Source organism: Myotis yumanensis, unplaced genomic scaffold (assembly GCF_028538775.1).
Source record: "Myotis yumanensis isolate MYYU_CA2020_CCGP unplaced genomic scaffold, mMyoYum1.0.hap1 SCAF_5, whole genome shotgun sequence".
In the NCBI taxonomy this organism is placed as follows: domain Eukaryota; kingdom Metazoa; phylum Chordata; class Mammalia; order Chiroptera; family Vespertilionidae; genus Myotis; species Myotis yumanensis.
In genome coordinates this window covers 2,981,670-3,004,108 of record NW_027223756.1, presented here as the reverse complement: position 1 = coordinate 3,004,108, position 22,439 = coordinate 2,981,670, and the positions used below count along the sequence as shown (strand labels likewise).

Here is a 22,439-nt window from a genome sequence, read left to right as displayed (position 1 = left end):
GATTAATTTGAAGAATTCACTTAATATGGATCCTTAATTGTTCAAAGAAAATAAAGAATACAGTGGGATTGCATTAAACACACTTAGATTCAAATATGTTCCAGGTTCATTATGTCTTTTGAAATGGGGTTCAATGAATTAGGTTTCTGCTACACCGCCCCTACATACCCCTTACCCAAACACGTGGAATGATCTGTGCTTCCAGAAACAATGCTCCTTTTCCTCCTCCCGTTTCTGTTTAGGATGTAAAATATCCGGAATATCTTGATATTCGACCATACATGTCTCAACCAAACGGAGAACCGATTATTTATGTTTTATATGCAGTACTGGTACACACTGGTTTTAACTGCCACGCCGGCCATTACTTCTGCTACATAAAGGTAAGCTGTGTGGATTTGCTAATGTCTTTTATTTACAATACACTGTAAGGGAGCACTGGTGTTCTTGGGGGGAAGGTGAGACTTTTACAGTTAAAATGTGCAATTGCATTTTTCTTACATTTCTCTGGCCCAGTGTTCCCTGTTTCCCTAATCATATTGAATCTCTCTTTTATTGGCTCTTGCAGGCTAGCAATGGCCTCTGGTATCAGATGAATGACTCCATCGTATCTACCAGTGATATCAGATCGGTACTCAGTCAACAAGCGTATGTTCTCTTTTATATCAGGTATTGTCAGGAGAACAGATTCTCAAGTTTTCTGCTATTTTATTTCTGTTCATCTCATCAACGTATTTAAATTCACTTAATGTGGATCCTTACTGGGTTCTTTTTAGAACTGCGGCTTGAAGCTTGGGAGCGTAAGGATGGGCTTTTGCGGGTGGGTCCTGAGTGTGCGTTAGCTTCCAGCTGTTCGGCAGGTTAACCACAGACACATTCAGAGGAAGGGAAAGGCGATGGCTGAGGAGGGCAGGCTTCTGCTGCCGGCCTCACACTGGGTGACCTGGGGCTGTGGGGGCCTCGGGAAGGGGCTCAGAGCACTGGGTGTGGTCCCCTCTCAGCTGCTGAGCACAGGCGGGCAGCCACCTTCCTGGATCAGCCTGGGCAGCACCAGCACCTCTGCTCCTTTTTCTCCTGCTCTTGCTGAAGACTGTTTCGCTCATTCCATTGCTGGAAGGGCGTGGCCTTGGAGAAACTGAGGTGTGCTTCAAGGTATTCATTTGTAACAGCTGATCAGTCGTAGAATGATCAGATAAATCATAGCAAATCCATATGTTGAAATATGCAGTTGTTAAAAGTGATTTGTATGAAACCTTTTTTTTTTTTTTAGTGATATGAGAATGTGCTCAATAAATATGGCGGAAAAAGCAGTTTGAAATGTTATACTGTTGAAAAACCAGTGTAGGCTAAAGTGTAGAGCAGCGGTCGCCAACCTTTCGGACCTCACAGACCACCGGTTGGTGACTGCTGGTGTAGAAGATACTCTTACATCTGAATAGCAGGTGCCTCTAAGGCAGCGGTTCTCAACCTGTGGGTCGCAACCCCTTTGGGGGTCGAAGGACCCTTTCACAGAGGTTGACTAAGACCATCGGAAAACATATATAATTACATATTGTTTTGTGATTAATCACTATGCTTTAATTATGTTCAATTTGTAACAATGAAAATACATCCTGCATATCAGATATTTACATTATGATTCATAACAGTAGCAAAATTATAGTTATGAAGTAGCAACGAAAATAATTTTATAGTTGAGGGTCACCACAACATGAGGAACAGTGTTAAAGGGTCGTGGCATTAGGAAGGTTGAGAACCACTGCTCTAAGGGGTGAGATGCAGCACAGTGCTTGAGCATCGATCTATGAACCAGGAGGTCACGATTCAATTCACATGCCTTGGTTGTGGGCTCAATACCCAGTAGGAGGCGTGCAGGAGGCAGCTGATCAATGATTCTCATATTGATGTTTCTATCTCTCTCCTTCTCCCTCTCTGAAATCAATAAAAATATTTTTTAAAAAGTACCATTTGCCAAAACCGGTTTGGCTCAGTGGATAGAGCGTCGGCCTGCGGACTCAGGGGTCCCGGGTTCGATTCCGGTCAAGGGCATGTACCTGGGTTGCGGGCACATCCCCAGTGGGAGATGTGCAGGAGGCAGCTGGTCGATGTTTCTCTCTCATCGATGTTTCTAACTCTCTATCTCTCTCCTTTCCTCTCTGTAAAAAATCAATAAAATATATTTAAAAAAATAAAAAATAAAAAAAAAATAAAAAGTACCATTTGCCCAATTACCCTGGTGGTCTCCCAATCTGAGCACCTGACATTGACCTTGACCTAAAAGCCCGTGTGCAGCTCTGTTCGCTGCAGCAGGTTGGTCTGTTACCTGAGAGTCATAAATGAATCTCTTCTAAGGAGATGTCCTGTGTAACCCTAAGCAATGTCACTCTCTGTCCCCAGGTCCCATGATGTGAAAAATGGAGGTGAACTTACTCATTCCGCCCACAGCCCCGGCCAGTCCTCTCCCCGACCTGTAATCAGTCAGCGTGTCGTCAATAACAAACAGGCCACGTCAGGGTTCATCGGACCACAGCTTCCTTCTCACATGATAAAGGTAACTCTGTTCCATAGAGAGAATGTAACCTTTATGTTAATTTAAAATGTATCATTCAAACCTTCAGGCTAGCATTGCAGTAGTTGCCATGGCCTCATATGCAAATGAATTTCTTGTCAAAATAGTATATTCAAGCCATCTATTTATATAAAAGGCTAAGTGACCGACCAGCCGGTACATACGATGTGCACTGGCAATTTAAAAATAAACATTGACTTGTGCATGTGTGATACATATAAAGCTTCACTGGTGCAAATCGCACGCATGTGTTTTGATCTGTCATTGTCGATCCTGAATTTGGTTGTTTTTGTTGACATTCAACATGAACCACATCGCGATTTATTCACCGACAGGCCGGTACGTATGATGTGTACTGGCAGTCCTCTATAATAAAAGCCCAATAAGCAAATTGTCCCCTCAGGTGGTTCAACCAAGACAGGGAGTTCGACAGCTCACTATGATGTGCGCTGACCACCAGTGGGTGGCACGGAACATGGCGGGCGTTGGAGACATGCTGTGACCTCTCGCTGGCTACCTGGGGGCGGGGGTGAGGGGGACGGAGGTGCGGTAAGAATGTGGGGTGTCCGCCAAGCTTGCGTTTACTCCCCCTAGTACCCTCCCCTGGGACGCCAGGGCTGGTGTGCCGGGAAAGCTCAGGTGCTGGGTGCCCGTGAGGAGCCTGCCCTGTACCAGTGCAGCCTCTTCCAGTTGAGTCAGGCCGCAGCCACCAGGACCACGGGCTGGTCGGGCTCCCTGTGGGTTCACGTAGGAGCCAGTCTGCGAGGCCCGCCAGGAGAGAGTGTGCTGCCCACCTGGCTTCTGTGTGGCATCGCTGGGCAGACCAGAGGCCCACGCTGTGCCCGGGCCTGTGGGATCTGGCCTGCTCACTGCATCTCCGTGTGGGGACTTGGGCGGAGGGGGGCGCGTGGGGACCCAGATGCTGCCCAGGGCCCAGAGATCAGCTGGGACCTGCCCTTCCATGCCAGACGCTCACGCTTTGATCACCGGCCAGGCCTAGGGACCGCACCCATGTATGAATTTCGTGCACCGGGCCTCTCGTTTAAAAATCAATGCTGACTGGTGCATACACGATACATATAAAGCTCTCACTGGTGCCAATCGCACGCATGTTTTAATTTTATAATACTATATGTACTATTTTGACATGTAATTTTTTGCAGTAACGTAATTACCACATGAATCTTTCTTCTAATTTCTTTTCAATGTGCATGAATCTGTGCACCAGGCCACTGGTTCATTATAAAATATTTCAAGTGCACAGTATGGATGTAATGTGAAGAAGCAGATCCCGGGTATAAGGGTATTTAAACGCTAGAGAGTTTAGCTCTCGCGCTGGACTTCCATTCACTTGATGAAATACTTGGGGACCCTTATTAATGCTGGACTGCAGGAAAGTGGCCCCGAACCGACAGGACACTTGCATTATGTCTGCTCAGCCCTTTCACGAGTGTGGCGCTTTCTGTGTCCAGCTGGGTGTGGCCACACTTCCAGGTGGCCTCTTGGGGAGAACTGATGACAGGCCTGGGCCTTGAGACGCTTTGTGGAACCGAGGCCCACCTTTTGGTAGACTTCCGTGTGAGGTCGCGGACGGCTTGTCCACATGTTGGAATAATCCCTGGTCCCCTGTGCTGCAGTGTGTTAACAGCCTTTCGGTTTGAGTTCCTTTGGTTTTGAACCAGCAGATTGTCCAGTTGTGTGCTGTGTCCTGTGGACGTGGGGCAGTGTGTGGATTATGGCAGGAGTTATACCTCTAAGGCCTCTGGGAGCTGGGCAGGCAGCAGGCTCCTGAATTGGACTCTTCGTGAGGGTGACATCAGGAGAGCACATGTCCTATGCTGAGCGGTGGCTGCTACTCATTTTTCAAGAGTTTCCCCCCGCCATCTCCACCCCATGAAATCTTTCAATGTTAAGATAGGAACTAATTCAGATATTTAGCAAAACATTGTGAAGGCCAAACAGAATTCATCTGTGAACGAGATTTCACCCATGACCTCCAGTTTGCAGCCTCTAGGGTGTAGCAGCAGTAGTTGGAATCTGAGATTCAGAGATATTGTTGGGGGAGGGGATGGGCGGGCCACTGGTGCCTGAAGGCACTCTTCTCTGTCTGCTCACGTGACCAGCTCCCTAGCTACCATGGCCAGCGGCCGTTCCCTGCTGGCTGGCACTTCCTTCTGCTTGTACAGCTCTGGGCTCCCAAGAAAACCAAGGAGAACATGTGAGACTCCTCAGAGGGGCCTGTTCACTCTGCCCGATTGGAGGGTCTGGGCCATGTTTTCTGGGCAGAAATAGTTGTCGCTGTTTGTTGCTTAATTATCAGAAAACGATGACCTGTGAAAGGTTTGTGCAGGCAGGAGTGGGTGAGGAGAGGGCGTGTTTCTAGGTGTGTAAAGCTTGTAACTTATAAAAAGAAAAAGACCCCCTGGGAAGGGTCTGTAGCCAGAGTAGGTTCTCTGCCTGTGACTCTGAATGCTCACCAGGGCTGTGGTCTTCTTGCTTCCAGAACCCACCCCACTTGAATGGGACCGGACCCTTGAAAGAAACGCCCAGCAGCTCCGTGTCGAGTCCTAATGGAAATTCCAATGTCAGCAGGGCTGGTGCTGTTAACGCTTCAACTTCTGTTCAAAACTGGTCAGTTAACAGGGCCTCAGTTATCCCGGAACATCCCAAGAAACAAAAAATCACCATCAGTATTCACAACAAGTTACCTGTTCGCCAAGGTCAGTCTCAGCCTAACCTTCACAACAATGGTTTGGAGAACCCTACCAAGCCTGTTCCCTCTTCTACCATTACCACTTCTTCTGCAATACAGTCTACCTCGAGTGCACCCACCACGTCAGTTCCCAGTAAAGTCACAAAGCCGACGGCCCCGAGTGAGTCCTGCTCTAAGCCAGTGATGAACGGCAAGTCCAAGCTGAACTCCAGCGTCCTGGTCCCCTACGGTGCCGAGTCTTCGGAAGAGTCTGACGAGGAGGCCAAGGGCCTCGGCAGGGAGAACGGTCTGGGCACGGTCGAGAGCTCGAACTCTTCTGCTCTGGATGCTGAAGCTGACGAGGCCTCTCAGCACGAGCTTCGAGAACCTGTGACTCTAAATGGTGCTAATGTCAGTACAGACAGTGACCCGGAAGAGAACGGTCTGTCCTTCGATGGTGCCAGCTGCCAAGTCCAGCCTGACCTACACTCAGAAAACCCCTTTTCTAAGGCAAATGGTCTCCCTGGAAAGGTGAGTGGGGTTGGGCGGGGGGGGGCGGGTCGCTGGCTAGACTTCAGGAGGTGGGGAGTAGCGACTACAGTTGGAGCATCTTTGTTTTTTTATCGTAGTTGATGCCCGCTCCTTTGCCACCGCTCCCGGAAGACAAAATATTAGAGACTTTCAAGCTCGGCAACAAAGGGAAAGGCTCGACGGATGAGACAAGGTAACAGTAACTCAGGAGGAAGTCCCAGTGGTGTCCTGGGCCTGTCACTAGTTTAACTCTGTACATGTCTTGACTCCTGGGATGACTTGAGTGATCTATGGCATTTGTTCTTTTGCTTTTGTAAAAAGTAAAGAAAAATGTATCAGCTGATAGTCCAGGAAAGCTTGCTGCCCTCAGCTAGCGTGTCCTCCTCAGGGCTGCCGTCAGCACACTGCTGCCTGGGCACCTGGCCCGCCCACGTCCTCCGCCCAGGACAGGGCCGTGGTTCTCAGCTGTCGGCAGCACATGTTTGGTCTTGCCCCCTCCAGAATTCTGAAACCAAATTTATGGAAAAGATAGTCCTGCTTCCACGTGGTCATTTTAAAAAACCAGGATATTGACCTAAATGTAATGGGAATAGGAGGAAAGGAATGTGTAATGCAGTTGTATTTCAACATGTAGCAGCCAGGCGAGCCTGCACTGCGCGAGGCCGCAACGCAGCGGGGCCGGGTTTGCTGCGATGTGACAGCGTAAAGTGCGGCCTGAGGTCCTGAGGTCGGGAGCCCCGCGCCACACGCAGCCACCACCAGGGAAATGAGTCCTCGCGGCAGCTTAAGTGACGCTCAGACCGTGGCGGGCAGCTTAGTGACGCTCAGACCCGCTAGCTGTGTTCCTGGAAAAGCTGTTTCCCTGGAGCTGCCCGGCACTGGCCTGTTCCGTGGGCCTGCCTGCCTCTCCCCCGCCTGCTAGTGCCAGCGGGGCTCCCTTCATTGTGACAACCCAGAAATGCCCCCGTTTTCCGAATGGCCCTGGCAGTGCCGCCTCACTGGCCAGTGCAGGGAAGGCTGGCGGAGCCGAGGGGAATGGAGTCAATCCTGGAGGCAGGGAACGCCCAGTCCTGGGCTCCCTGGAAGATGGAACAGTGGGAGCACTGGTCACAGGCATACAGGTCCCTCTGTTACCGCCCTAGTCTAGCTCAGCGTGTCCGCACGCGTATGTGCACGGGAGTGACCACAGCTCGCTGCGTGAGCCAGGCCGTGCGTGGAGCGTAACCGGTGTGTTGCGCCACGTGCTGACTTGAGAATCTCACTGCCACGCTCTAGAAAACGTGTAGTGACCTCGTATGTATACCCTCTCCCAGACACCGTCCTGCGAGAAGTGGGGCCCCTGTCGGGTTCTGAGGTCTCTTGGCAGCTTTCATTGACCTCACATCCATCGCAGCTCCCAGCGATCAAGGGCAGAGCCGTTTCCCGAAGCCCAGTGACCCCTCACCGATGCTGAGTCACTGCAGGAGCTCGGCCCTGTCGGGTGGAAAGGGGTCCAGAGGAACAGTCGAGCCTCCCCTGTCATCTGACCGGTTGGACGTTCAGACTTAGTTGTGACGGAGGCGAGTCTCCCTGGGAACAGAAGCGGCCTAGGACCTCAGCATTGTTGTTGCTAAAGAATGGATAGCAGATGGGCTTGATAGAACATTTTATATTTTTACTTAACGAGGGAAGGACAGTTTTACGTTTCAGAAAACGGTAAGTTCACTATTGGGTTTCAACCAGATATATTAAAGGCATAAAACACTTAGTAAATGGCTGTTTTGAAGTGTTTGTCTCTGTGAGCCAATGACAGTAACCCGTAAAGCAATCTGGCGAATGACTAATTTGTTATTTGTTTTGGTCGGGCTGCAGTGCACCTGGAACAGACGGGAGCCAGACAGAGCATCCTGAGGCAGGACTGGAGCCCGGCAGTCCCACTCCTGACTCCCGGGAGGAACTGGAGATGGCCACGGGTCTTAGCAGCAAACTGAAGAAGGCTTCGCCGCTCCCGGACCCCGGCATCCAATCTACATCTACCAAAGAACAAGTCCCTGAGAGCATCTCAGCAAAACCCGAGGAGTCCGTGCCCAGCGTCAACCACCTCTGTAACGCCAACAAGAACACCGCTGGGGACGACGCCCTCTCTAAACTGTGCGACCCTGGGAATGGAACAGGGGAGGAGAGCAGAGCGTCCCAGGATACAGCGGGGACGTTAGCAGAGAGTCCCCGGGACTCGGCAGCAGGGGACGCCACGGGGAGGCTGAGCCCGAGCCCCGCGGCATGTCCCGAGGGTGACGGCGAGCAGGACTCCGTCCACGGCAGCCGAGACCAGTGCACGGATGCAGAAGACGTTTCTAAAGTCTCAGACATTTCTAAAATCTCGGGGGCACCTACAGACGATCCGCCCTCTTCTCAGTTGGACAAAGTCACGGAAAACCATTCAGAAGGGGTTGGGGCTCCCGAGCAAAGCCCCGGGGAGCCACGTGAAGAAAACAAGGCTGGGCAGAAAGGCCAGGCCCGGTCTCCGGTGAAGGAGAAGATCAGCAGCCTCCGCAAGGTTGACCGAGGACACTATCGCACCCGAAGGGAGCGCTCGTCCAGCGGGGAGCATGCGCGGGACAGCAGGAGCCAGACCGAGGACCGTTACCGCCGGCGGCGGCACTCCTACACGCGCGAGCGCACCCTGCAGGGGCGCCGGCCCGAGCACTGCAGCGGGGGCCCGCACCACGCCTGCGAGCACCGCGGCCTGGCCCGGCACCGCCACCACCACTCCCGGAGCAGAGGCGGGTCCGACCACGACTGGAGCAGGTACCACCACTCGGAAAGCGAGCACTCCTGGGGCCGGGAGAAGTACTACCTGGACAGAACGAGGTGGGACAAATGCAGGTATTACCACGACAGATACGCCCCGTACACGGCCAGGGAGGCGTGGGAGTGGAGGCCTTTGCACGGGGACCGAGACTATGACCATGTGGGTCAGTACGGCGGCCGGCCCTACAAGGACTATAAAAGCAGGAAGGGCTACGAGCTGGGTGCCAAAGAGAGGGAACGGCACCACTTGAGCGGCCCCCGGGCGGGCCCCCCCCACGCCCTGCCGCCCCACCCTGAGAAGTCCGCTGAGAAGATTGCACTTGCACCTGAAGGCAGCAGCTGTCACCTCGCTGATCGCTTTCATGACCACGAAAATGTGAAGTCACACAAACGGAGGTACGATAGTACAGAACATGGTGACGCCCACGTAGAAAAGAAAGCCTGGAGGAGCGTACAGAGGGACCCTTTAGAAGAACCTAAAGTGAAGAAGCACAAAAAGTCAAAGAAGAAAAAGAAATCCAAAGACAAACACCGAGAGCGAGACTCCAGGTGAGGGCGTGGCCGCGCTCGGCTGCGGTGGGGTCGCTGCCTCGGCTCCGCTGTCTCCGACCCGCTCAGCGACAGGTGGGGTGGGGCGTGGTGGTCTGATTTGTATTCCTCATCTGTGGATTCTGAGATTTCATGGTTTTTACAGATTTCTAAAATTTAGCTCTGCTTTTAAGCTGTATCTTACTTTACAGGATTATAAAATGCCGACAAACCTCATTTTTCAAACATCCCCATGTGAATGCTTACGCCTTAGGAGTAAGTGTGTGATGCGCTGGACAGGAAGGCTCGAGGGCTTTGCCTTCACCGCTGGCGTTAGCACCCTTCCTGGTCGGATGTACTTATTGTCACGTCTGTTCATACTTCCTTCAACCTCCTGGCTGCCAGGTGACAGAATGGGAGGCCGAAGTGGCATTGACACTTCCCACCCTAAGTGGGATCTGAGACGCATCTTTTGTTGCCTTTGTTTTTGTCTGTTTCTCTGTCTCCATTTCTCAATTTGAAATCTAACTGGGAAATATCTTTTTGTATTTTGAAAAAGCTAAATTGGCCAGTGAGTGTCCTAGAAATGACTTATCAGTGATGACACGAATGAGCACAAACAGAATTACTCACACATCTTATACTGTATACCTTTGACATCCTTAGAATTGCAACCTTGGGAAAACAATACCATGAGCCCTTGGTAAATAGTGGTTCCTGGGGCAAGGGGCTCGCCCTTGTGGCGGCACCCCATGTGGTGGCACCTGCAGGAGGGCTTCTCCCTCAGCCACCAGGTTCAGGAGAAGCAGCTCGGTCGGTCCTGCCTCAGGGATTTTGGCTGAACACCTTAGGGCAGTGATGGCGAACCTATGACACGCGTGTCAGAGGTGACACTCGAACTCATTTTTTTGGTTGATTTTTCTTTGTTAAATGGCATTTAAATATATACAATAAATATCAAAAATATAAGTCTTTGTTTTACTATGGTTGCAAATATAAAAAGTTTCTATATGTGACATGGCACCAGAGTTAAGTTAGGGTTTTTCAAAACGCTGACACACCGAGCTCAAAAGGTTCACCATCACTGCCTTAGGGCCTGAGCAAAGCTAACGCAGCAGTGGGAGGGGTTTCAGTGGGTTATTTATGGCCTGGACTTTAAGAGATCCTTCCAGTGCATTTTAAATCAGACAAAGATTTTACCTGCATTTGCATCATGAGTGCCCACAGTGTGGGTGGAAACGCCGAGGGCCAGCTCTCGTCGAGGTGGCTGTTTGGTGGTGGTCTGAGTTCTGGCTTATTCCCCCGCAGGCATCAGCAGGACTCAGATCTCTCGGCAGCATGCTCGGATGCTGACCTCCACAGACACAGGAAGAAGAAGAAGAAAAAGAAGAGACACTCAAGGAAATCGGAGGACTGTGGGCGAGACTCAGGACTGCACTTAGCTAAGGCCGCCAGCTCTGAGGCTCTTGACCGCTTCCGGAGAGCCGACGGCAGCCCCCCCCTCACTGACGGCCTGCCTCTGGAAGGCGCTGGACCTTTTCTCGAGAAAACAAAACGTTTAAGGATGGACAGCAGGGATGACAGGTGTCATCTGTCTGAGTGTGGCCAGGGTAAGAGGAGACACTTGGACTTAAGAATGTAGGAGCTGGTCTTTTTAGAAAAGGGGATTGACACCTGGGAGGAAGGCCCAATGGCACGGGGGGGCGGGGCTTCAGCAGGAGCCCCTCCCACCCGCTTTCTCCACCCCCCACCCTGAGGGCGGCATGGAGCATGGCCCCCTTAGCATTTTGGGGAGCCCCGGTTACATGGACCAGGCCTCACAGAACCTGATACACACCTGGAATTTAGGGCTCCAGGTACCATTTTCCTCGGGAAGGGCCAGAACTTTCCTTTTCAGACCATTTTTATATTCTTCTCTCCGGAATCCTTAGACCTCGGGCGTTCTGAGCATAACCTAGGAGTCAGTGTGATGACTTGGGTCATTAGGGACGTCAGCTGTCGCACCTGTCGTGCGAGGCTCTGGCTCCTGGGGAGTGGATCACTCTGGGTGTCCGGTCTTGTCTGCTCTGCACAGCTCTGCCCCTGTAATGGTGTGGTCCTTTCTGTCGCTAATTGCACTTAAAGCTGCCCCCTCCTCGCCCCTTCTACTCTGTGCCAGTGACCTTTGCCCCTGGCGAGCAGCACGGAGCCTGCGAGAAAGCGTGATGTAGGCAGCGCCCCAGAGCGGCCGCGAACTGCAGCCCGGGGCAGGGCCAGCCAGTTAGAATGGCTTCAACATCTCAAGAGGTTGGAAAAGTCCAGAGAAGATTCCATTTCCCATGAAAAGTACATGGAATTGAAATGTCGGTGTGTCGAGCGCAGTGGAGCACAGCCCAGCTTTTACGGCCTTTTGTGGAGAGTTTGCTGACCGCCCTGGACCCGAGGTGTCCTCCTGTGACTGTCGCCCTGGTTGCCCAGAGGCCTTTGGGTTCCTGACGGTGTCCTGGGCTCGGCCGAGGTGACCTGTGGGGGCGGTCAGCCTGTGATGGTTGGCTAGGAGGGCACCTGGGCCCCAGTGTTGGCGAGGAGAGAACAGCACCGTGAGGCATGGCGTGTTCCATCGGGAGGGTGAGTGTGGTGGGAGCTGGCAGCCCTCTGCAGCAAGAAAGTGGAGCTGAAGTGGTATTTGCTGTTTTTAAGGGATTAATATGTGTCCCTTCAGATTGGTTTCCTGTGAACATGTCAGTGTCGGGGGAAGTCCCTCTCCCTCGAGCAGGGAGGGGCTGTGTGCACCGGTCCCAGGCAGCGCACACGGTTGCCAGACTCCTCCGCAGCGGGTGGGGCCGCCCAGGGCTCTGGAGGGGGGGAGGCCGAGTGCCCACCTCGCTGGTGGCGTGTGCAGCTCTGCTCTGTCTCCAGGGGCTGCCGTCAGGCCGGTGGTCCTGTCCCCAATCCAGCACTTTCCACTCTGAGCAGCCCGGCACTGTCCCCGCCTATCCCCTCAGGAAAGGCCAGTCACCTGGCCTTCAAGCATCCCCGTCAACTGTCGGGACACGTGTCCTCTGTCCTGGTGCCTTGACCGCTGACCTGTCCTTCAGCCTCGCTGTCTCTGGTGTAAAGCCTGCCCCTCCTCATGTGACAAGGCTGACGACCATGTCCGCGGGCGTGCGTGGCTTTCCCGGCTTCTCCCTGCGGCGACGGTCTCCCTAACACCCGGAGAAAGGGCCCCCTCCGCACCCCCCTGCGCACCCTGGGCCTGGTGTGGTGTGATTTCCCGTGGAACTGTGAGCCTGCCACGCACCCGGCACAGGACCAGACACCATGAGACCATTAAACTGTCTCTTAACCTTTGCTTGCGTTTTAGGTGACTGAAAGCTTGGCCTCAAACACAGAATTCACTAGTTATGGTAAGCTGTTTTCACGTCTGTCTACCCATGACTGTTGGCAGAGGACTGTGGGGACAGAGTTTGGGACACGGGTGTGGGGGACCCTGTCCTCCAGGCTGGCCTTGCGCTGAACACTCCCTCCTCGTCAGTATCCTAGCTCGGGGACACTCCAGCCCTCCTTCCTCCCTCCTAAGAAAATGAGGGTATTTAAAGCGTCAGAATAATAGGGAAACGTTTGGAGAGATGGAAAATCCAGCCTCCTCTACCCAGACCTCCCGGGTGCCTGAGAGGGGCCCCTGGAATCTCCACCCTCCACACACACCAGGGCCAGAACACCCACAGAGGTGTCTGGCCCCACCCCCCATTTTCGACAAAAGGGTTTGCTTGATTTGAATGAGATTTAGGTGTTTTAGAGCAGATCCAAACCTGGTCAGTGCCACGCAGCTGACGTGGGAGACGGACTCGTGTCTCAAACCTGCCCTCGCTGCGGGAAAGGGGAGGCAGCCATTTTGCCCAAATGTCTAACTCTGGTCAGCGAGAGGGACTTACACACACTTCAGTGATGTGTCCACAGGTTAACGTGCAGTTAGTCCGCATGACTTACCAGTGTGTCCTCGGGAAGGCCTGAGCCTAGCTAAGGGCTTCCGGGGTGGAGACGGATTAGCCAGTTGGGGTTCGGTGGGCACGGTCCATGCCCAGCAGAGGGCGCCCTCGTGCTGAGCTGCCTGCTGGCTCGGCCGTCGGGCACGACTGTCTGGCCTGTGTGTCTGGAACCGCCCAGTCCCGTTACAGCCATTCAGAAAGGCAGGCAGTGCAGGAAGGAAGAGCTTCCCGAGACCCGGGCTGTCCTGGTGTGACGTGTGCCACAGCGAGGCCTGCGGGCTCCTTAGACCCTCTGCTCCAGCTTCCTGCCTCTTGTCTTTCAGATTCAACATGTCCAACAGAAGCCATCCCCAACCCAGCTTCCATTATAAACATAGAAAATAACTTTGTTCAGATCTGCGTGGTGCTTCTTTAGTAAATACTGTACAGATTTTACCATGGAGAACTTCTTTTTTAGTTTTTACCTTTTCTTAATTACCCTTATTCCAAATGGACGAACACTTTCTACAACTGCTGAGCATTGTAAAATACGTGTATATAAATCACATTAAAAGTGACGCCCTGGACTAGAACATCTCAATGCTGCTTAATCACAGACTCAGGTTGATCTCTTGTATTCCATGTAATGCTCCTCCAATCAGACCTCCGGTGCAAGGCCAGCCGGGACCCTGGGATTGTTCACGTACAAACAGCTGACAGTGTGCATATTTAATTTAAAGACTATTTAAGCTCCCACGAGCTCTCAGCTGACTCGAGAGCAGTGTTTTCTGTAATGTCTGATACTAGAAACGAACGTGCTTCATGTTTCAGTTTATTCAAGATTGGAAGGTGTATTTTATAGACAAGTTCTGTTTTTGAACTTTGTGGAACTATTCCAATCAACTTACCAGTTATGATGAGTATTTACATTATGAATGTATAATCCAGACATTATTTGTAAAGCCTACAGTACGTTTTTTATTACATAACACTTTTTATACAGTTTCTCTTGTCTTGACTATGATATTGGAGTCTGAGTTATCAGCTTGGTCCCTGAAAAGTTTCTAGTTACAGACAAAATCATACTGTGATTTTATTTTTAATATGGATATGCTATCAAACTGTGATACACTTATAATTCACTGGTCCTGCATCAGGAGACGGAGTGGGGACAACTGTATTTAATACAGTTTGTATCTGAATAATCTGTATGGTTTATACAGTTTGTGTTGTTCAGAGATGTCTAAAGTTTGATCTTTGTTTTTTTAAAGATTAAAAAAGCACTTGCCCCACTGTAAATATACAGCATGTAAAATTTATATAGTATATAAATGGCAGCAAATTAAACATTTGTGTCTTCTTTTTTACTGCTGTTTGCCCCGTTTGCTTACGGACACGCCGCATGACTTCGTCCTGTTGCCTTTACTTTTTAAAAACTGCCAAAGCTCAGGGCGGGAGGTGCAAATGGGGGTGGGGGGTGGGGGTGGGGAGATGGGGGCGGGGTTGCTGGCCCCCGCAATCTGTTTCAAAGAACCAAGTCTTCGGCAGTCTTGTAACAATGCATTTCCTTTTATTCCGTGAACATAGTATTTGACAGCCACACCCCCTCCAGTTTTACTATTTACAACAAAATACTGATGTATGATATTTCTTCATGCAAATTGTGGGAGTATATACATTGAATAAACACTCCAGGAATCAACATATATGTACATTATTTACATACTAACGATATTTACTGTAAATAGAAACGTCTTCTAAGAAAACAAATCACGTGTGGCTTCTGGTCTACACCAGACCTAACTTTTCGGCCAAGTGCATCTACGTAGGTCTTTGCATCTTAACTTGAAAAATAGGCATGGCTTCACCTAGAAATAGCTTCTGTCTGGACTCAGTTTGGTACCACGTTAAACTGCTCAAAATGTCCTGTGATCCTGAGGACGCTTGCTTGTCTGGGTCTCTGCCAACAGAGGCTGTGGCTGGGGGGCTGCTGCGTCTGCCCAGCGCCCCTCGCCGCCTGCCCTGGGTCTCAGGGAGCATGTCTTTGGCCAGAGTGGGGATAATTCAGCACTGAGCACGGGAGGGGGGCGGGGGGAGGAAGGGGATGAACATGATCATATTGGCCCAGGCACCGGGCGGCGAGCTCCATGTCTGGTGGGTTTTTCAGACCAGGCCTGCCTGAGGGCTCAGGGGTGATGGCTTCGTGCCTGTTAGGTTAATACTGTCACAACGAAACCGGGAACTGGGTGGTTTCCCGTAGCTCTGAGGCAAGCACACAGCTTAAGCACCATGGCTTTCTGCACCGAGTCCCCCTCACAGGCGGCCAGAGAAACATCCCTCCAGGGTTTCCCGTCCACTCCTCCCAGCCCCGCTGAGGCCACACCCGAGAGACAGAAAGCCCGTCTCCCCAGGGTCCTACCTGGGTCACAGGACAATGTCCACGCGTGGGGACTGATGGAGCGGGCAGTCCTGGGCATGCGGCCAGCCGGGGGGGGGGGGTGGGGGGGGGGGCGGGCGGGGGGGGGGGGGGCGCTGCCGCGTCTGTGTGTGGAGGCCGGAGTTGCACATGCAGCAGCCGGGCATTTTGAGAACGAAGACTTGCCTTTCTCAAAAACTAAAGCTTCGAATTTGAGGTATCGGTACAATAACAAAGCCGAAGAGCTTGGGAATCAGCCAGAAGAGCCAGTCTGATGCATGTCGGAGGGCCATGGGCTCAGCCCTTTGTAGTCTAGTGTGACTTAAAGCTACATCAGATCAGCAGCTCAAGGCCCAGGCCCAGGCCCACGGCCACGCAGTCTCAGCAAGGCCGCGCCCAGGAAGTTCCTGCCGTCGGATCTCCACGTCCGTGCACAGGTCAGTCGGCTTCTCCTCGGGCTGGGCTTTCACGGGGAAGACCTCTAAAGGGTGCAAGTCCAGGGTATGCCCAAGCGGACGGGCAGGGGGAGGAGCTGGCGGGGGAGGGGCCCACCACCAGAACAGCCCCGTGGGCAAGGCCGTCCTGGCGATGGGAACAAAGCCCCAAGGAAAAGAAAGGCGTGTGTCCCAGAGAGCCGGCACGGCTCCAGCCCCGCCACCTGTGCGCCACGGTCGGTCTGGGATGTGCTGGGGCCCGGCCAGCGCCCAGTCCTGGGCCTGCGAGGTACCCCACGGCGTGCACCTGGGGCTGTACACCGTTTACAGGAAACCCTAAGCGCCACACCCCGCTCCGCAACGGGCAGTGAGCGTGTCTCTCGTTACTTCCATGCCTTCGATCCTAGTGAGGAGCCTGGTCAACGGTCAGAGCAGAAACACAAGCATCCTCTCTGCACGAAGGTTCTCAGTAGTGAAGGCAGTGGCCGCAGGCTGAACCAGCCCCGTGTTCAGTGGAACCGATGAAACTGCGGCTTGTGGGCGTCCCACACGGGCAGTTTCATCTGGTTCCACACAGGTCTGTGCTGGGGCTCTGAGTTATGGGACAAATGCCCCCAATCATCAACGGTACTGATTGGCCTTTTTAGAAAGTGCCTGGGGGGCCACCAGGCCTGAGCTGAGGGGTCCCCAGGGAATCGGACCCTCCCTGTCTCAGGAGGGATGAGGGCGCCCCCCGCGCGGTGCCCGCCCGGCTGCTGCATATATAGTGTCTACATCACTTCTGTTCAGTGCACAGTACATACTTGTGGCGGGAGTTACGTTTATAGCTGCCATTCTAAAAATACTATCAGAAAGTAAGTCTCTCTCATAATTTCAGAATATAAAAAGGCATATAAAAGCTAGAGTCCTATATATCTGAGAAAAAAATCTGAATAAAAAAGTGGTAGCTTTTCTTTCCTGTTTTGATATAAAACAGAAGCTTCTAGAACAGTGAACACCATCACGAATGAGCATGTGTGGCGACTGGAGCAAGCGAGGTTCCCCGGCAAACCTCACGCCCGAGTCCACTGCGTGGATGGTCCCGGCTCAACTCCCAGGCGCCGCTGCCACAGGAACCGCGAGGACGACGAGTGGACACGGCTGCGAGGCCCAGGTTGGCGGGAGGGAAACGCCCGGTGTCGCTCAACAGACGCGTGCGTGAGGCTTCGGAGGGCCCGTGGGCCGCGCTGGCGCACCACTTCCTGGGCTGCCTCGCCCGGCCCCTGTGCTGTGGGGTTTTGGTTTTACTTTTTACCTGTTCCGGCGAGGAAAGCTACTTTTTATTGGCAATCCTCCTTTTCCGAGTGGCCAGCATGTCGTAGAAAGGGTCCCTGCTGATGCTCGCTCTGGGGACACGGAAACACGCAGTCAGGTGCGCCCCTCCGCCGCGGGCTCTCCAACCAGACAGGTGCGCCTCCGAGTGCAGAGGTGCCCGCAGCAGACCCGTGCACACGTGTACACACACACACACACACACGCCTCCGAGTGCAGAGGTGCCCGAAGCAGACCCGTGCACACGTGTACACACACACACACACACACACGCCTCCGAGTGCAGAGGTGCCCGAAGCAGACCCGTGCACACGTGTACACACACACACACACACACACACACGCGCGCGCGCGCCTCCCAGTGCAGAGGTGCCCGCAGCAGACCCGTGCGGGCCTGGAGCCTGTGCTGTCAGCCCCGCCGTCTGCGCCTCTAACTCATAACACAAGGCCTGACTCCACTGTGACAGCAAGGCCGCCATCCACCCCAAGGACGCTGCTGCGGCCAGACCCGGCCAGTCCACCCCGTGCTCCTGGGTGTCAGAGATCTCGATTTCAGGAGACGACCATTTAGGCTACTTGCTTGTTTTCTCCTGCGCTTTGAATTCCCACTCGTACGAGAGTATTAATTTTCACCAATAAAGAGTGAACCCTCAAAACTCTAGGCTCCCACCCTCGCCCCCAATAAAAGCAGCTCCCAGGCCTGTGTGACACTATCCCCGCCCCCTGCCCCGCCAGCTGTGTCATTTCCGGGCCTTGTAAGTAAGAACTCTGCATCTTTTCAAAGCTTTCTGATGGTTACTGAAGGGCGTCCTGCGATCCTAAGAATCACGAGGCTTTCACCAATAACCACACTGTATTGACAGCCCAAGCCTGGTCCACAGCCTGGGCGCCGGCAGCACCGGCCCGGGGCCCCCTCACCTGATGGACTTCATCCACTCCTCCTTCTCCTCCGGGCTGGGCGCCGAGATGCGGTACACCACGTGGTTGCCCTCCACCACGCGGCCGTCCGCCTCCGTCTTGCAGGCTTTGATGACCTGCCCCTTGTGGCTTGGGTTATAAAGCTCGAAACAGTTCTGGTGGGACAGAGAGGGACCGTCAGGAGGGCCGGGGAGGTGGTCATATTGCGCCCACGCCCCTCCCCCCCCCAGCCCCGGCGGCCGGAGCGGGCAGAGGGACAGACGGTGGCAGGAGCAAGGCAGCTTACGGGCTTCCGGGGGTCCTCCACCTCCCGGATGCTGAGGTTTTCCAGCGGGATGATCCCCCGCGGCTCCTTGTCCTGCGAGAGAGGAGCGCACAGCCAGCTTCACGGGCTGCCCCGGGCCCTGCGCGGAGGGAGGGAGCCGGCCACCGCCCTCGCTTACCGTCGTGTATTCGAAGTAATAGAGGCAGTTGTCCGTGAGGATGAACCATCGCCGCTTCCAGGTCTTCACGCGCCCCCCTGTAAGCAGAGGGCCGTGAGCAGAGCCGCGCAGGCAGGAGCCTGGCCCAGCCCTACCAACGACCGTCGTCAGAGGGTCACCAGGAGCCAAGCTTGGTTTTGTTTCCTCCCTCGTGAAAATGCACAACCGTCCGTCCAACACTCAGCCGAGTCCTGACAAGCCCTGTGGTCTGGGCCATTCGGACGGCTCCCGCCCACCTGGCGACACGTGGGTGCGCGGCCCGGTGCTCTGCTGGGTCCGTGGGCACCCCACCCAGGCCTGCCCCTGCCCTCTCAGCCCCCTGGGGCACCCAGACAACTCAACTGCTTTCCCAACGCGCCTCCTGGAAATTAGTCGTGATGAATGGGCTTAATTTCCCCACATGGAGATGACACGATGGCAGCGGGCCGCCCGCCCAGGGCTCAATCCCTTCCCTCAGGGCTCTGGTCACATGACCGAGCTCTGCGCGGCCCTGGGATCCATCAAAGTCAATTACTCCTCGGCCCGGGGAATTATTAGATTGAATTAATCTCTTAACAAGATCTGGGACACGCACGTAAACACACACACACAGCTCATCTGTGTCTACGCCTTTCTCTACGGAAGAGAAATGTTTTTCACCCTTAAGTATTCAGCAGAGAAAACTGGCTTCACATTAGCCCCTGCTCCTGACAAGCTTACAACAATGAGGAGAAACGCGCAGGGGTGGGAACTGACACGCGACCACGGGCAGAGGGAGGAGGGCTCTTCCTGCCCCGCGGCTCCCAAGGCAGACGGTCCTCGGGGCGCGGCCCCTTCCCCCCAGCACACATGCAAGCAGGTGCGGGCCATCGGGCTGACTCACGGGCCATCCCTGCACGGAGGCGTGGGGGCACAGGGGACATGGGGGGACACTGGCCCAGCCCCTGGTCATCCCGGGGCTGAGGCACGAGGGCTCCCCGCCTCTGAGGTTGCAGAGGTCCAGGGGGAGGCGGCTTCGGGAGGGAGCCCCAACAGCTGGAATTTGGTGTCCGTGGGCAGACCTTGGAGAGCCCTCGGGGACCCTCACTGATGGGACATCTGTCCTCCTGAGGCCAGGCCTGGGGAGGGCCTAGGCCATGCTGTGAAGGCAGGTGTGGCTGGGTCTCCCCTTCTCCCTGACAGGCTGCCCAGCCCCCGGGTCCCTGTCCCAAGGGTCTGACCATGTGCCTCTCCAAGATTCTTGCTGCTCCCTCCAAGGACCTTGGGCCCACCCCAGCTCCCAAATTGGGCCCCAGGGCCTTTGCTCCAGCTGCTCCTCAGCCCAGAGCCACCTGTCTCCCCCCCGACCTCTCTGGCCCTGGGCTGGGCTCTTGCCCCCACCCCCCGCCCCCCATGCAGCCTCCTCAGGCCCCTCTCAGCCCCACTCACCCAGCTTCAGCAGCCAGCCCTCGCGGTCGGGGTTGAAGAACGTGTGAGTCAGGTCGTTGCCGTCGTCCTCCGGGATCTTGAATGGCTCGTTCTTGATGCTCTCGTACAAGTTCTGCCAGGACAGCAGCGGCGCCCGGTTCAGCGGAGGCCTGTCCTTCCCAGCCGGCCGGCCCCGGGGACAGGGGCAGCAGCCAGCCCAGGGGACGGGGCGGCGAGGGACGCGCTGGAGATGCTTTCAGGTCCGTGGACTGGGGCTGCCCACGCTCACGGGGACCCCGAGGACCGAGGCCGCGCAGGGCGGGGAGGGCAGGGCTCGGCTCACCCGCAGCAGCTCCTCGGGCAGGTCCCCGCCCTCGTTGATGCCTCGGTTCATGGTGACGAAACGCTCCGCCGTGGGCTTGTCCCGCACGTTGTGGTTGTGCAGGCTGGTGTTGAGCATGATGATGGCGAAGGACAGCACGTAGCACGTGTCTACGAGGTCAGAGGGCGGGGTCAGCGGCGGGAGCGGGAGGCTGGTCTGGGTGCTGTCAGAGGCCACCGTGTGCAGGAGAGCGGCCTGGGGGTGGCCCCACGGCACACACGCCGCCGACCATCACTGACCTGTGGACTGGAAGACGCCGGGGTTGCACAGGCAGTAGCGGGACGCGAACGCCTCCATCATGCGGTCGATTTTCTGGGCCTCCCCGGGGAGCCGGAAGCTCCACAGGAACTGCCTGGAGAGAGACGAGACCAGAACGGCCGTCAGGGTCCAGTCCTGGCCTCCCCACGGGCCAGGAGGACCTGCCGCGTGGGGTTGGGGGGGGGATTGGGGGCAGCGCCCTCTGGGCCTCAGTGCCTACAGCGCCCCCCAGTGCAGGGCTCCTCCCCTGGGCGGGACAGGACGGGGTGAGGAAGACAGCAGAGCCCGAGGACCCACCGAGCCGCCTGGGTTCCGGCCTCACCACCCACTGACACCTGCCCCAGTCAAGACCCTGAGGCTCTGGCCAGAGGCTGAGCAGCCACGAGAAATGGCATCCCAGCCACTGGGTCTGCACCCCCAGACCCGCCCCGACGGGCCCGGCCTGCACCTCCCTACCAGGCAGTTTTCCAAAACAGAAACTCGGAATCTGCTGCAGCATCCGATGGGATCCAGCACAGGGCGCCACACCCCAGTCCGCACGGAGGACCGTCCCTGGAGGCCAGCACAGCCCCGCCCCTGCGCCTGCCCCTCTCCCAGTGCTCCCAGCACAGGAGTGGCGTCTGGACCAGGACACAGTGACCTGGGGACTCCCAACCACACCTGCTCCTCTCAGACAGCAGCTGCCGACACTCACCTTAAGGCTTGGACGAGGTTGAGATCAGCAAACTCGTGGAGTTCGACAAAAGCCTGGAGCACTTTAATGTTAAACTCGTCCCTGGAGGGAGAGAGGAAGGTGCTTTGCGGCCCCTGCAGACTATGCCCATCATTTTAAGACAAGGTTTTGTGGTTTCCACTTTCTGCGACGAAGAGTTAAGATCTCCGGTGTGTAGGCTTGGTGCAGAGGGGGCTCTAGGGGGCTGACTGCGTCGCAGCTGCCAGAGTGAGGGTGGCAGACGGTCATCTGACCCCGAAGGTGTGCTGGGCGGAAGGCACGTCCCGGGGCCGGGAGGCCGGCACCCACAGCGCTGCCGTCAGGGCTGGGAGCTCAGGGGGAAGCACCCTGAGGGGCAGGTTGGCGGCGCAGCCCCCTACTCACCGCTCCCCCAGGTAGTCCCCGATGACGGTCTTGTTCAGGCCCTCGCCCTTGTACAGGAACTGCGCCACGTCCTCCGGGGCGCCCTGCAGCAGGCCGTTCTCCATCAGAAACTGGATGCCCTGAGGAGCGGGAGGGGAGGCGTGACCGGGCCGGACACAGCGAAAGTAACCAGGGCCCTGGCCGGGGCTCAGGCGGTTGGAGCCCCAGTTCCCGTTTGTCCTGGAGCTGCCCAGGGACCGGCCAAGGGGCAGGAGACGCAGGTGGGTGCGCAGCAGCGGGCCTGGCTGTGCTTCTCCTCAGTGATTCGCCCAGAGGGCAGGGCCTGGCTCGTGGGCCACGGATCGATTCCCCCACCCAGCCCTCTGCCGAGCACACGCACCATCGCCACCCTCTGAGCCAGAGGACGGGGGACACTCCCCAGCGAGCGCCCTGCAGCCTGCACAGGCCCCGGCGTCCAGGGAGCCACGTGATCACCAGCGAGTGGTGGAGGGGACGAACGTTGACCCTTTCAGAGCCTCGGCGAAGGGGGAGGCAGAGCCAGCCCGAGGTGCCACTGCCGCAGCCCTGGCGCCACGAGACCGCCCTTCCCACGGCGCCTGTGGGCACACAGGTGGGCTGGGCTCCGGGACGCCCGGCTGTTCTCGGCCCCCTGCACACTCCGAGGGGCAGTGACTCCGGCTCCCTGGCTGCTCTGTGCCT

At 55.5% G+C, this 22,439-nt stretch overlaps 2 protein-coding genes across 6 annotated transcripts in view; one reads left to right on the top strand and one right to left on the bottom strand.

The window, feature by feature from the left end:
- The window catches only part of USP42 (ubiquitin specific peptidase 42), a 36,902-nt gene extending 22,498 nt beyond the window's left edge, over positions 1 to 14,404 (top strand). For 3 of the 5 annotated variants that reach the window (XR_011471478.1, XR_011471479.1, XR_011471477.1), the window contains exons 10-17: positions 243 to 383; positions 569 to 669; positions 2,398 to 2,551; positions 5,073 to 5,792; positions 5,891 to 5,985; positions 7,644 to 9,131; positions 10,419 to 12,496; positions 13,402 to 14,404. Coding sequence is in view for 1 of the 5 variants with exons in the window: in XM_070414332.1 (XP_070270433.1) it covers positions 243 to 383; positions 569 to 669; positions 2,398 to 2,551; positions 5,073 to 5,792; positions 5,891 to 5,985; positions 7,644 to 9,131; positions 10,419 to 10,720; positions 12,454 to 12,461 (3,009 nt within the window). In the remaining 4 variants the exon portion in view is untranslated. The remainder of the gene's footprint in view (positions 1 to 242; positions 384 to 568; positions 670 to 2,397; positions 2,552 to 5,072; positions 5,793 to 5,890; positions 5,986 to 7,643; positions 9,132 to 10,418; positions 12,497 to 13,401) is intronic. The other 2 variants (XR_011471480.1, XM_070414332.1) reach the window with 2 other exon arrangements.
- A 203-nt stretch (positions 14,405 to 14,607) lies between these two features.
- The window catches only part of CYTH3 (cytohesin 3), a 52,496-nt gene continuing 44,664 nt past the window's right edge, over positions 14,608 to 22,439 (bottom strand). Inside the window, exons 5-13 of the mRNA XM_070414333.1 lie at positions 21,741 to 21,859; positions 21,339 to 21,419; positions 20,626 to 20,738; positions 20,348 to 20,496; positions 20,026 to 20,137; positions 18,580 to 18,656; positions 18,423 to 18,494; positions 18,137 to 18,291; positions 14,608 to 17,292 (exon numbers count right to left, since the gene is read on the bottom strand). Of these exons, the coding sequence (XP_070270434.1) occupies positions 17,220 to 17,292; positions 18,137 to 18,291; positions 18,423 to 18,494; positions 18,580 to 18,656; positions 20,026 to 20,137; positions 20,348 to 20,496; positions 20,626 to 20,738; positions 21,339 to 21,419; positions 21,741 to 21,859 (951 nt within the window). The 3' untranslated portion in view covers positions 14,608 to 17,219. The remainder of the gene's footprint in view (positions 17,293 to 18,136; positions 18,292 to 18,422; positions 18,495 to 18,579; positions 18,657 to 20,025; positions 20,138 to 20,347; positions 20,497 to 20,625; positions 20,739 to 21,338; positions 21,420 to 21,740; positions 21,860 to 22,439) is intronic.